Here is a 12,135-nt window from a genome sequence, read left to right on the forward strand (position 1 = left end):
CAGGTATGTTCTCTCTCCCCCCCGCCCCCCTCCCGCTTCCAGATTTTTTGAGAGCGGGGGAGGAGGCTGCAAATTCGGAGGTCCCCCACCAGGGCGGGGGGGGGGGGGGTTGGGAAGCCTAAGCTCACTTGCAGCTGATCCGGGATCAGCTGGAAGTTGGCTTCTGACTTGCCAACCCCATGATGCTGCTGGCTCCTTCTAATCTACAAATTCACTGTGTTCCAGCCTGGGAAGTTTGGAGGGAGTTTGGATACGCCAGGGGTTGCCAACGGTAGATCTCAAGATGTTTTTTGCCTACAACTCCCATCAGCCCCAGCCATTGGCCATGCTGGCTGGGGTTGATGGGAGTTGTAGGCAAAAAACATCTGGAGAGCTACCATTGGCCACTCCTGGGATAGGCAGTGTAGACTCAGGTTTCTGTTCCCATGCTTCTCATGGTGTCCCTGCAAGGCTAGGGTACAGAGAGAAGCTTGTATTGAGGAGATGAGGCTTCTGTTTCCCCCATTCCAGGTTCCTGCCGCCTTCCAGCCTCGCAGGCTGAGATATAGGAAGACGTGAGAACAGAACCAGAATCTTAGCTGATGGGGGAGATCTGATGGGTTGTGCACCTCCAAACTTCTCATGTCTTAGGGGAGATAACTGGCAGGGGGGATCAGAAGCTAAGAGTAGGGTTCTGTTCTTACCTATGAGTCCCTGCAAGGCTGTGATGCAGCAACAAGTTTTTTTGTTCAAGCTAAACATTCATTCATTCATTCATTCATTCATTCATTCATTCATTCATTCATTCAATAGGCTTATATTCTGCCTTTTCCCGTAAATGGGCTCAAGCTGGATCACAACATATGAAAATAACAATAAAAACCTACATATCAAAGTTAAAACACCAATTTAAAATTAACAGTAAAAACAATAAATAAAATGCACCACCGGCAGACAGGGCACAGCATATCAATAACCAATTGTAGGCCCACCTTAAACAATGGTAATAACAATAGGATAGCACTGTAATAAAGCATGATGTCACCACAAGGGAGGCCAAATGATGGAAAAATAGGACGCCTGCTGCCTCAACCATAGGCCCGGCGGAACAGCTGTCTTGCAAGCCCTACGAAATGGCAGTAATTCAAGTAGGGTCATGCATACACAGCTGAACAGCTCAATGAATAATCAGTTTCCTGACTAGCAATCTGTGCTTATGAAAAACTGGCAGATTTTTTTTAACGCCCCAGTTATAAAGAGAAGTGAAATAACACTGGAAGTATAACAGGACAACCTTGTCATACCCACTTCCCACATAATACTACTCTAGCTTTTACTGTTAGACCAGTTGTAATTATGCATATAGAAAAGATCAAGGTATTTGCTATTTGTTGTGGAGAGGTTACAGTTCTGATATTAATATCCAAGTCTTTTGCCCTCCAGTGACTTCTTTTTTTTTTTGGCTTTTATTCACAGAGATTCAACATCTGACCTTAAATGATGTAGGCTGTTGTCAGGCCATTTCACACAACTTGTTAAATGCAAGTAACCATAAATAATTACAAATCAATTACCCAACTTAAGCCATACTTCCCTAAGGCCTTCTCCACCAAAAATCATTTAAAAATGACTAAGTAAAGCAGCTTCCATGTGGCAAGGTATTTGCATTTCAATTTGTCGTTTTATTCACAATAACACCATTTCAAATACATTTTACTAAATATGGAAACTGATCTTGTAGAAGAAATCAATTACATTGTTAAGTTTAAATCTCTCCCCCCCTACCTCCCGTGCTCTAATGTGTCACTGTACCTAAGAACTGCACCCTGGGGAAAATACTTCTCTTCAACTAAAAATCCATGAATAACATTATGTAAAAATTAATTTATGATAAAGGATTTAGAATCGTTACTTAGAATGGCTTTTTATTCAAATGTCCTGAGAAAATGACACCTCACCCGTAGAAAGGAGTCAAGGGATCCATTCTCCATGTATTCAACCACAATCATTACTGGTCTGCCTGCAAAGACAGCAAAGGAATGTGTTAGGATTACGGGTATATTAAGGGTTTTGTTATACCTCCAGCTGTTACAAAAAGATTATTTGCATTAGTAAAATATGTAGCTCATTCTACAATCTTCCTCTGTAGTAAAAATGTACCTGATTGTCCCATTATTTCAGAGCTGTATTTCCTCTAATCTTGGTGGCAGATTAACTGGACATTTATTCTATTTTGTTTTTTTTATTAAATGGCTTATGTCAGAATCTAATATTTATAGCCATACACAGTGCTGTGTACTCAAAAGGGTTTTTTGGGGGGTGCTGGACATGCATGTTTGCTATATGTGTACACTAGGCCAAAGCTGGCCAGTGTTTATTCCAGGCTGTCCTTTCCCCCACACAGATAACACATCTTATAGCTGGTGCCAGTCTTCTCACTGTGTTCAAGGATATATGATCTGTAGACAATGACCTTAGTATGCTTTATTATTTTTTTAAAAAAGGGAAAACCATTTATATGTGAAATAGCCCCGCCACCCCTTTATGGAAATACTGGAATCACATAAGAGAGAATATTAGTGGGGTTGAACTGATCAAAAACAAACCATTGTTTAGATTTAATTCCATGTCCAGATCTTTGTTTATTAGACCATAGTAGCTCTTATAGCAAGCACTGAAGATAGAATGAGATTGTTTACTTATTTCTCTATTTGAAATTCAAAATCTCCTCATCCTGAAAAATTATTTAATTATATAAGTATCTTAGGTTTCTCTCCAAAGCTGAAGATTTCATGTGTGTCTGCTAGCCTCATAGGATTGTAGTATGTAAGAAAACATTTTCTTTTCATAGAAGAGCCCTGCTGGATCAGACCATTGAAGGTCCATGTAATCCAGCATCCTATCTCACACAGTGGCCAACCAGTTTCTGCTTGATTATTTAATTATTTCATTCAAAGCATTATTCTGCTTGATTATTTCATTCTGTCCAGTTCTGATTTTACAACATGATATGCATTATAGTTGACTACACAATATTCCATGTTTGTGATAGATATATCTAACTCATTTTGGTACTAATTTTAACTTCTGTATTTACTTGATAAGCCTTTCACTGTTAGTGTTCAGGAGTAAACCGTCCCTCCAACTACCTAGAAGAAATGGGCCAATTTACATGGTAATCAGGGTATCCCATCAGATATTATTTAGGTAATGCTAATAATACAAAGTTGTGAATAATATATGCAGAACTATTGTAATGAATCATCTTGCATGCAAGTCTCAAAAGAATAAAATAGCAAATACATTTTGTGGGAATGCTTATATTGGTTTTATGGAATGAATGTCAGATAAAAGAATAAAGAAACTGTCTACCTTCAAAGAACCTTGTCTATATTTGCCTATTGCTGTTTTTTAATATTTCTTCCAACAGATATATAGATAGAGTATGACTGGAGTTGCACACAGTATTCATATGTAACTCTGTCATACCCTTACAAAATGGCATTATTATTTTATTATTAGACTCACAGATTTACTTTTCTAAATATTATTCTATTTTGTTGGGGAACAACAGAGAGTTGATTGCTTGACCAAGCAAAGACCAAAGGCCAGATTCGTTGATCAATAGAGGGATTTTGCTGGCCACTTATCAGTGATGCTTGTAATGAGAATCCCTATCAAGCAGGGCCACTTTTGTTATGCCAAGCTTTGGAAACCTGCTTTTCATTAGTTCTTATATAGCACAACATGGGTTCAAGGAAAATAATTTACAATTACTTAGGATATTTTCCATTATATTTCTTTAAAAATTAGGTTCACATTACCCATTAATTCTTTTAATATAATTAAAGTGCCATGGCAGAATCAGTGTTACAATTACTCTCCATTGATAAACAAAAATGAGTTTTATAGTACCTTAAGACCAAAAAATTTACTGTAAAATAATTGTTGAATAAATAGTTGCTGAATTGCTGGATGCTAGACTAATATGCCTGCCAGTTGTTTAAGATCTATGTTGAGCTTCTGTTTCCCTCCTGTTACAGGCACATAAAGCAAAGACTTTATTTGCAAATTAATGTGTGGAGGTTGAAAACTCTCCCCCATCTTACCCAAACTCTCCCCTATCTCTATTCCTCATACCTAGAAGCTTCTATTGCAGACCCTCGCTAGTTTCTTCAGTCTGAGTGAGTTGGAGATTAAAGAAAATGGTAAAGGTAGTTCCCTGTGCAAGCACCAGCCGTTTTTGACTCTGGGGTGACATCGCATCACGACGTTTTCATGGCAGACTTTTTTACAGGGTGGTTTGCCATTGCCTTCCCCAGTCATCTACACTTTCTCCCCAGCAAGCTGGCTACTCATTTTACGAACCTCGGAAGGCTGAGTCAACCTTGTAGTCAATAGTAAATGTGTCAAATTTGCACTTAACAGTGCTGCTTCTTTAAAGCAGTGGTGAATCAACAATTTCATTATTTTATTTTATGTTGGTTTCTTTGCATGCCTCTATAAGCTAAAGAGGAAGAAGCTTTTGACACAATAACCTCACAGGTTTCAAATTAGAGTTGCACAAGTAAAGAATCTGCAACGACTTCATTTCCCCCAGTATGCCTTTCTCCACACTATGTCCTCGCTCTCTTCTCCTGGCAACTCCAGTACCTTCTCTGCTTCCCCTTCTTCCTACTATCCACTCAGCAACACCCTTTTCTTTTATCTGCCCTCTCCTTTCAGCTTTATGTATTATGTATTTATTTCATGTATATCTTAACTTTTCCCCAATGGGACCCAAGCAGCTTACATCAGGGGTACTTAACCTTTTTTAGCCAGTGGATTTCTTGAGTTTGCAAGATGTAGATGCAAGCACAAAATTGTTGCCTGAAGAGGTGGGGCCAGTCATAAAATGGCTGTCAGAAGAGGTGGAGCCAACCACAAAATGGCTGCCCACCATAAAACTGCAGATGTGCTTTTACAGGCTATTGGTTTGGGGGTGAAGGGGTTTTCCTTCCCCTGTCCCTTCAAACCAGTTAGTTTCCTTTCTTCCTGGGCATTGCTTTACTGCTCCATACCCTCCACACCAAGCTCCTTTTGTCTCCAGCTAGCTGCAGCAGTTCACAGACAAGAGGGTGCCAGTGGAAATGCCTGTTCTCACATGTGCTAGCCATTTTGTTTTCCTTCCCACCTGCAGCACCTACTTGAGGCAGCAGGCTTGGTAATCAGAAGAAGGGGTTTAATCTCCTAACCCCTTCCCCCAAAGGAGCATAACAGCCAGGGCAGCTTACTTTCTTTCTCCAAGGGTGATCATTGTGCTGCAGCTGCCTGGTAGGGTTGCCAGGCATGGCCCAGCAACTGGTGAGAGATGGGGGTGAGTGGGTGGCTAATGGGATTCTTCCAATCTTGGAGGCTCCATCTCCACTGGAACCAAATCAAGGCCCAGCTGCTTCCACATACTGGCAGACCAAAGCCAGCTTGGTCAGGAAGGAAGCTGGTGCCCAGATGGCTCCCCCTCCATAGCCTTTCCATAGGAAAAGTCTGACCAATTTGCAGAATATGTGCCATAGCAAATCATTCAATGGAGCTTTGTGGGAGCTACTGCTGGGTCCAGCGAAGCCATGCTAGCTGTTTGAGCGAAACTATAGGATCTTAGCGTACAACTACGTAAATAAAAAAACAACTAGGAGACACCATAAATTTTAAAAAACAAACAGTGTAATGTAGAGGTCAGTGGTGTTCTGACAAAGCTTGCATGTAGAACTTGAAAAAGACAAGAGCATGTAGCAAAAAGACATTCACAGAAGACAGTTCAAAAACAGGCTGATTCCGCACTCAGCTTTCTCCAGGGCAGGCTTCCGTTTCTGTTTATTGAAGAATCAGGGGTAGGACTGACATAGAGTCCGATCTGCCCCCAACAGATGAACTATAGACTTTTTAGTATGGAAAAATGCGCAAAAGCAAGAGCATGCCCTCACCCCTCTTCCACCATCTCTTTCCAGATGTGAGCATCTTTGATAACAGGGAGGCATAACATTCCCCCTGTCCAAGGCTTCTCTCATGACTACACAAAACAGTAACTGCAAGCAAGCTGGCCAGCCGTTTCTCCCTTCCAATTCCCAGATGAAACGAAACGAAAACATTTACAGTAAAATAACCAGAGCATTAACCCATGACATCAAGGGATTTTGACAGCAGTACTATGTGAGGAGAAGGGATTCATGCAACACCTCAGTTTAGATTGTCTTAGTAGGAAGCCTTGTTTTTTTTAGTGCTCCCTGACCACAGAATGTCCCCTCTCTCACATTATACTGTTCATGTGGGTATATCACTGATGAGAGCTGCCAAATTTGCAAGAAAGGTGTAAATTATAATAAGTAGTAAAGGTTATTTTTCTCTAATTTTTTCACTGATATGCTCATACCCTTGTGAAGCAGAGTAATAATATTTCCATTTTACAAACCTCTGGGAGATATTGAATTGTTGAAGGTTGCTCACTTAATCCATGGATGAGATCATATTGAACCCAAGTCCAAGTACTCTGTTCACTTAATTCAACTATGGGTAAAAAACAAGAAGTTCAAAAACACTTTTCTGCCAGTGTGTCCAAACTGATTCCTATTAAGACCTGTTTTAAATTTCAAGTATTAAAAGTGCACTTTTAATCCATCTCAGTATTAATGATGATTTGCAGTGGGGAGGCTGGTTGCTAGGGGCTGGTGTTGTCTGAGAAAGGTGTGCCTCTAGGATGGAGATGCTGATGAGCACATGAAAGGCAGAGACTCCAAGCTGACTCTGCAGCTGTGGACCCTGAGCTGGGGCAGGATTTAAGGGCAGATGCAGAGAGAAGTTTGGCAGTGCAGGGTATGAGCAAGGCAGGACTGAATAGGCAGCTGGGGAAAAGGAGTGGACTTTTGCTGGAATGTTTTTGATTAAAGAAGTCAGTAAACCACAACTGGATCAGGCATGGACAGCCGACCCAGACGCAGTCTGCCGAGGCTGCTCGTGTTGGGGTTACAAGTGCTCCAGGTGGGCTTAAAGCACAATCATGAGTTAATGCTGCTTAAATCTTTATGATACATCTAAGAAGACAGGAATATATAAAGTGCAGTGCTGGATCATATCAAACATACATTTAGCATACTGTCTCCCACAGTGCTAATGCTCATGGTCTTGACAGAGCAGAAGGCTGCATACACATCTTGTAACTAAAATAATAAATAAGTACATCTGATGTCCTGGGAGATCCACAAGCAAAGGCACACATCTCAATTCTCTTCCTGGATGATCTTCGATCATAATAAATGAAATAAAAAGAAATTCTTCTTGTTATTGTATCTAGGAGACCCAGTGTGGTATAGTGGTTAAGAATGGAAAACTCTAATTTGGAGAACTGGGTTTGATTCTCTGCTCCTCCACATGCAGCTGCTGGGTAACCTTGGGTCAGTCACAGTTCTGATAGAGCTTGGAAGGACACTGTAAGCTGCTCTAAGCCTCTAAGTGAAGGGTGGGTATAAATCCAATCTCTTCTTCCAGCAACTGTTATTCAATGGAATACCATGTCTGATTATAAATTCAAGTTCAAGAACCTTTAATGACATGAAAGGGTGAAGCAAAAGTACAGACAGAATTAAAATAAAGTCTAGTGAGAATTATAATGTACAAAAGTGGCTAAAAGGATATCATAAAAACTGCATGGTCTATGCCTAGGAATATAATGACCCTTACGTAGTACCATGGCCAAATACTCAGCTACTAGTTCCATCAAGACGGGATTATAACATTAATAATTATAACAATTTCATTCAGTTATCACAGTTAATAACCATTGACCTTTCTTCTATTCATATGTCTCATTCTTTTAAAAGGAGCCGCGTGGCGCAGAGTGGTAAAGCTGCAGTACTGCAGTCTGAGCTCTCAGCTCATGACCTGAGTTGGATCCCGGCGGAAGCTAGATTCAGGTAGCTGGCTCAAGGTTGGCTCAGCCTTCCATCCTTCCGAGGTTGGTAAAATGAGTACCCAGCTTGCTGGGGGGAAAGTGTAGCTGACTGGGTAAGGCAATGGCAAATCACCCTGTTAAAAAGTCTGCTGTGAAAACATGATGCGATGTCACCTCAGAGTCGGAAACGACTGGTGCTTTACCTTTTTTGTAACATTAATTTCATTCAGCCATCACTGTTAATAACCACTGATGGACCTTTCTTCTATTCATATGCCTCATTATTTTAAAAGGTTATAGACACTATTGGTTATCTGTACACAGAGACTTGAATCTACTGTGTTTTGAAGCTTCAATGCATCCCCCGAGTTATAGGATTTTGGATGAAGGAGGGGGAAAAGTATAATTTTATAAACCTATATCATTTTACCCCTTTGTCTTTTTTCTTAACTGAAAAGCCTCAAACATCTTTTCCTCTTAGGGGAGATATTTCAAATCTTTGGCCATTTTGTGCACCCTTTCCATTTCTTTAATATACTTTTTGAGATTGGGGTGATCAGAGCTAAGCACAGCATTCCAAATGTGGTTGTAGTATATGTCTATATCTATCATGTCTGTGACAATCTTCAAGATTTTGGATACATAATCGATCAGGTATCCCTCTAATTGCTTGAGCTGTATACCAGAATCTATAGACATAAAACTGATTTCATGTTGGGAAATCCCAGCTCCCTCAGTTGTTGGGACTGGGTGAGATTGCACTGCATCAGCAAATGGATAATGAAGCCTTCATCACCAGTTTGGCTTTCCTATTGGCTTTACTCAGTGTCACCCGTCCACTGTAGACTGTGAGATGCTCCAACTGCCAAAACGAACTTGCCTCAGACAGAGACACATCTCTGCTGCTTCGCCAGTATCTTCTGTAACCTTTGGCTTTCCTGTTGGCTCTACTTAGTGTCACCTGCCCACTACAGACTGCCAAATGCTCCCCCAGTTGCCAAAATGAATTTGCCTCAGATGGAGACATATCTCTGCTGCTTCTCCACCATCTCTTGCAACCATCTGTGGCAAAAATTTGGCCCCTTCCACTTCACAGCAAAAAAGGTGCAAAGCCACTCTGAAGCCCAAGTTTGAGGACTCCAGCTCCTGCAGCCTAACTTTGACATGGCTACCAGCAATGGCCCTCTGCCCCAAGCTTACTCAAGACCTGGCCCTGCTGGGAATGTTTCCTGCCCCTGGGAAGTGCTAGCCAGAGTCTGTTGCTAGGCAACCCAGGCTATTTTTCTGAAAGCCAGTTTGGTGTAGTGGTTAAGTGCGCGGACTCTTATCTGGGAGAACTGGGTTTGATTCCCCATTCCTCCACTTGCAAGGCTGGAATGGCCTTGGGTTAGCCATAGCTCTGGTAGGAGTTGTCCTTGAAAGGGCAGCTGCTATGAGAGCCCTCTCAGCTCCACCCACCACACAGGGTGTCTATTGTCGGGGGAGAAGATATAGGAGATTGTAAGCTGCTCTGAGTCTCTGATTAAGAGAGAAGGGCGGGGTATACATCTGCAGTCTTCTTCTTCTGTAAAGGGAGAGGCCTCAGGCAAATAGAATGATATACAGTCCACCCTCCAAAAGCAGCGATTTTCTCCAGGATGGGGAGAGAGATGTGTTGTCTGTAGTTCAAGGCACCTCAGGGTGCCTTGATGCAACCAGCAATCCCCCCCCTCCCCCAGGAACCAGGTGAGGGCTAGAGATCACTCAGGTGAGGGCTAGAGATCACTCCAGGTGAGGGCTAGAGATCACTCAGAACTACTCTCCAGATGACAGACCATCAGCTGCCCTGGAAGTGGGGGGAAGAGTAAATGCCTTCACTTGGATGAGTGCGAAGACAGAAGGCTGGGGGGGCATTAACCCAGAGGCCTTTAGTAATTGTTGGGGAATTCCTAAGGTGTTGCTACAGACCTATGAGGGTAAGGCCTTTCCTCCTGGGGAACAACTGTTGCCAATCTCCAGGTGAGGGTTGGAGATCACTCAGAATTACAACTGTTCTCCAGAGGGAAGAGATAAGTTCCCCTTGAGGTGTGTGGGGGACTGAATGCCTTCACTTGAGTGGGTGGAAAGACAGCAAGGATGGGGAGGCACTAACCCAGAGGTCTTTAGTGATACCTTTCCAGGTTGGTGGGAAATTCCTGGAGGTTCTGTGGTGGAGTTTGAGGAAGGCATACAATTTAGGGCTTTAGAGTGCGGTCTGCCAAATGCATGTTCTTGCTGTGGAAGCTGACTGGGTGACTTTGGACCAGTCACGGGCTTCCAGCCTAACCTGCCTCACAGGGTTGTTGTTCAGATCAAAGGGTGAGAGGACAATGATGTAATCTACTTTGCCCCCACACACACTGTGAAGAAAGACTGTTCTCTTCCTATTTAGAGGCTGCAGGGAAGGGGAAGGCAATGGAAACCTGAAGTCAGAGGCTATCCTATGCCTGGCTGCTTGCTACTGTTCAGCAGCAGCCCCCTATGAGAGCCACTGTGGCATGAGAGTTAAGGCTTCAGAGCGGGATCTGCCAGACCCAGCTTTTTGCTATGGAAACTGACTGGGTGATTTTGGACCAGTCAGAGACTCCAAGCCTAACCTGCCTCATGAGGTTGTTGTTCAGATCACATGGAGGGAAAGGAGAATGATGTAAACTGCTTTGGTTCCCCCCCTGTTGTGAAGAAAGACTGTCATTTTCCTATGTAAAGGCTGAAGGGAGGAGGAAGGCAATGGAAACCTAAAGTCAGAGGCAGATAAGGGAAGGAGATAAGGTTGTGAACTCCAGGTTAGAAAATTCCTGGAGATTTAAGGAGTGGGGCCTGGAGAGGGTGGGGTTTGAGGGGGGTGGGACCTTAGACAAGTACAATACCATCTCCTCCTGGGGAACTACTGTTGCCTATCTCCAGGTGAGGGCTGGAGAGCATTCAGTACTACAACTGTTCTCCAAATGGCAGAGATCAACTCCCCTTGAGGTGGGGAGAAAGTGAACACCTTCACTTGGGTGGGTGGGAAGACAGCAAGGGTGAGAGACACTCACCCAGAGCTTCTTTCTAGAGCCCATAGTATTTTTTCTCCACAACGGGCCTTATTCCTAGTATCAACATAAAACTTAACAATGAAAACTTTTTTCTCTCTTCAACTGTTTCCCAGATGGAAACAGGCTTACTTTGTCCCAACCAACTCAACAGCAGTCATTTTTTTTGGGGGGGGGAGTAAGTACAAACAGAAAAAGTTGATAAGGGCAGGAAAAAAATTCTCTCAAGCCCAGTAATAGTGATCATTTTTTACTGGTTCTCTTATTTATGGACTACTTTATGCTACATATACTGCATGATTCAAATTAGAGACTGGATATATTGCCAAAATCTCCTAGATATATGCTGTGTAAATATTGTTTACATATAATTTTAGTGTTTATACCGAGTGGACTTTTTTCTTTGCCTGTTGCATTTTAGTTTAGAGTACAATCCAACCAAAGTATATTTTTTAAATTGGTCTTTTACTGTTTTTACTGTTGACTGTTTTTATGATGTAACCCACCCTGAGCCTGTTCTGTGGGAAGGGCGGGCTAAAAATTGAATGAATTAATAAAGTGAAGCATTTTATATTTAGCAGATTTCAGTGTATAGTAAAAAATGTGCTTTTGTCACCTGTGGGAGAACACCAAATTGCTCAGATTGAATGTCTTGAATCTTTAGTATTTTAAAAGCAAGAATGTTAATGTTAAGCTATCAAACGCCATTCAGAATCATGCAATTTTAAATAGCTCTTATTTACATTTCATCTAATATTTATTTTTAATTTTATTTCTAATTTTCACCACAGTCAAGGATTTTTACGGTGTGTAATTTAATTGAATGGTAGAATGATGCATAAGGCTGAGGATTAAAAGGTCTATTTCAATGATAAAATATTCAGAATGTTGTCCCCTGTCATTATTTTAAATACTTAAACAAAACCCGTGTTAATGAATGTTTAAAGTATAAAATTAATCTTTCCAAAAATAATACATTTAGTGCATGTCGATTTTTGTACTTTTGATTCATAATGAAATGTTCAACTTCTGCTAAGGGAATAAAGGAACTGGAGCATTTATTACTTTCCTACACAGATAAAACTAAACCAAACCAACCCAGCATGTGAAGGCTATACAATGTGACATGCTGGCTTCACATGCTGGGTTGTTGCTGTTTTTTTTAAAAAAGAAAGTATTTTCCTG

General features: G+C 41.7%; 1 protein-coding gene across 6 annotated transcripts in view; it reads right to left on the minus strand.

Annotated features, from left to right (window-relative positions):
• The window catches only part of EPHA6 (EPH receptor A6), a 778,455-nt gene that overhangs the window by 111,800 nt on the left and 654,520 nt on the right, over positions 1-12,135 (minus strand). For all 6 annotated transcript variants that reach the window (XM_060234507.1, XM_060234505.1, XM_060234502.1 and 3 more), the window contains one exon: positions 1,938-1,999. In XM_060234507.1, coding sequence (XP_060090490.1) covers positions 1,938-1,999 — 62 coding nt within the window. The remainder of the gene's footprint in view (positions 1-1,937; positions 2,000-12,135) is intronic.

The sequence above is a fragment of the Heteronotia binoei genome, chromosome 3 (genome assembly GCF_032191835.1).
Source record: "Heteronotia binoei isolate CCM8104 ecotype False Entrance Well chromosome 3, APGP_CSIRO_Hbin_v1, whole genome shotgun sequence".
Taxonomy (NCBI): Eukaryota; Metazoa; Chordata; class Lepidosauria; order Squamata; family Gekkonidae; genus Heteronotia; species Heteronotia binoei.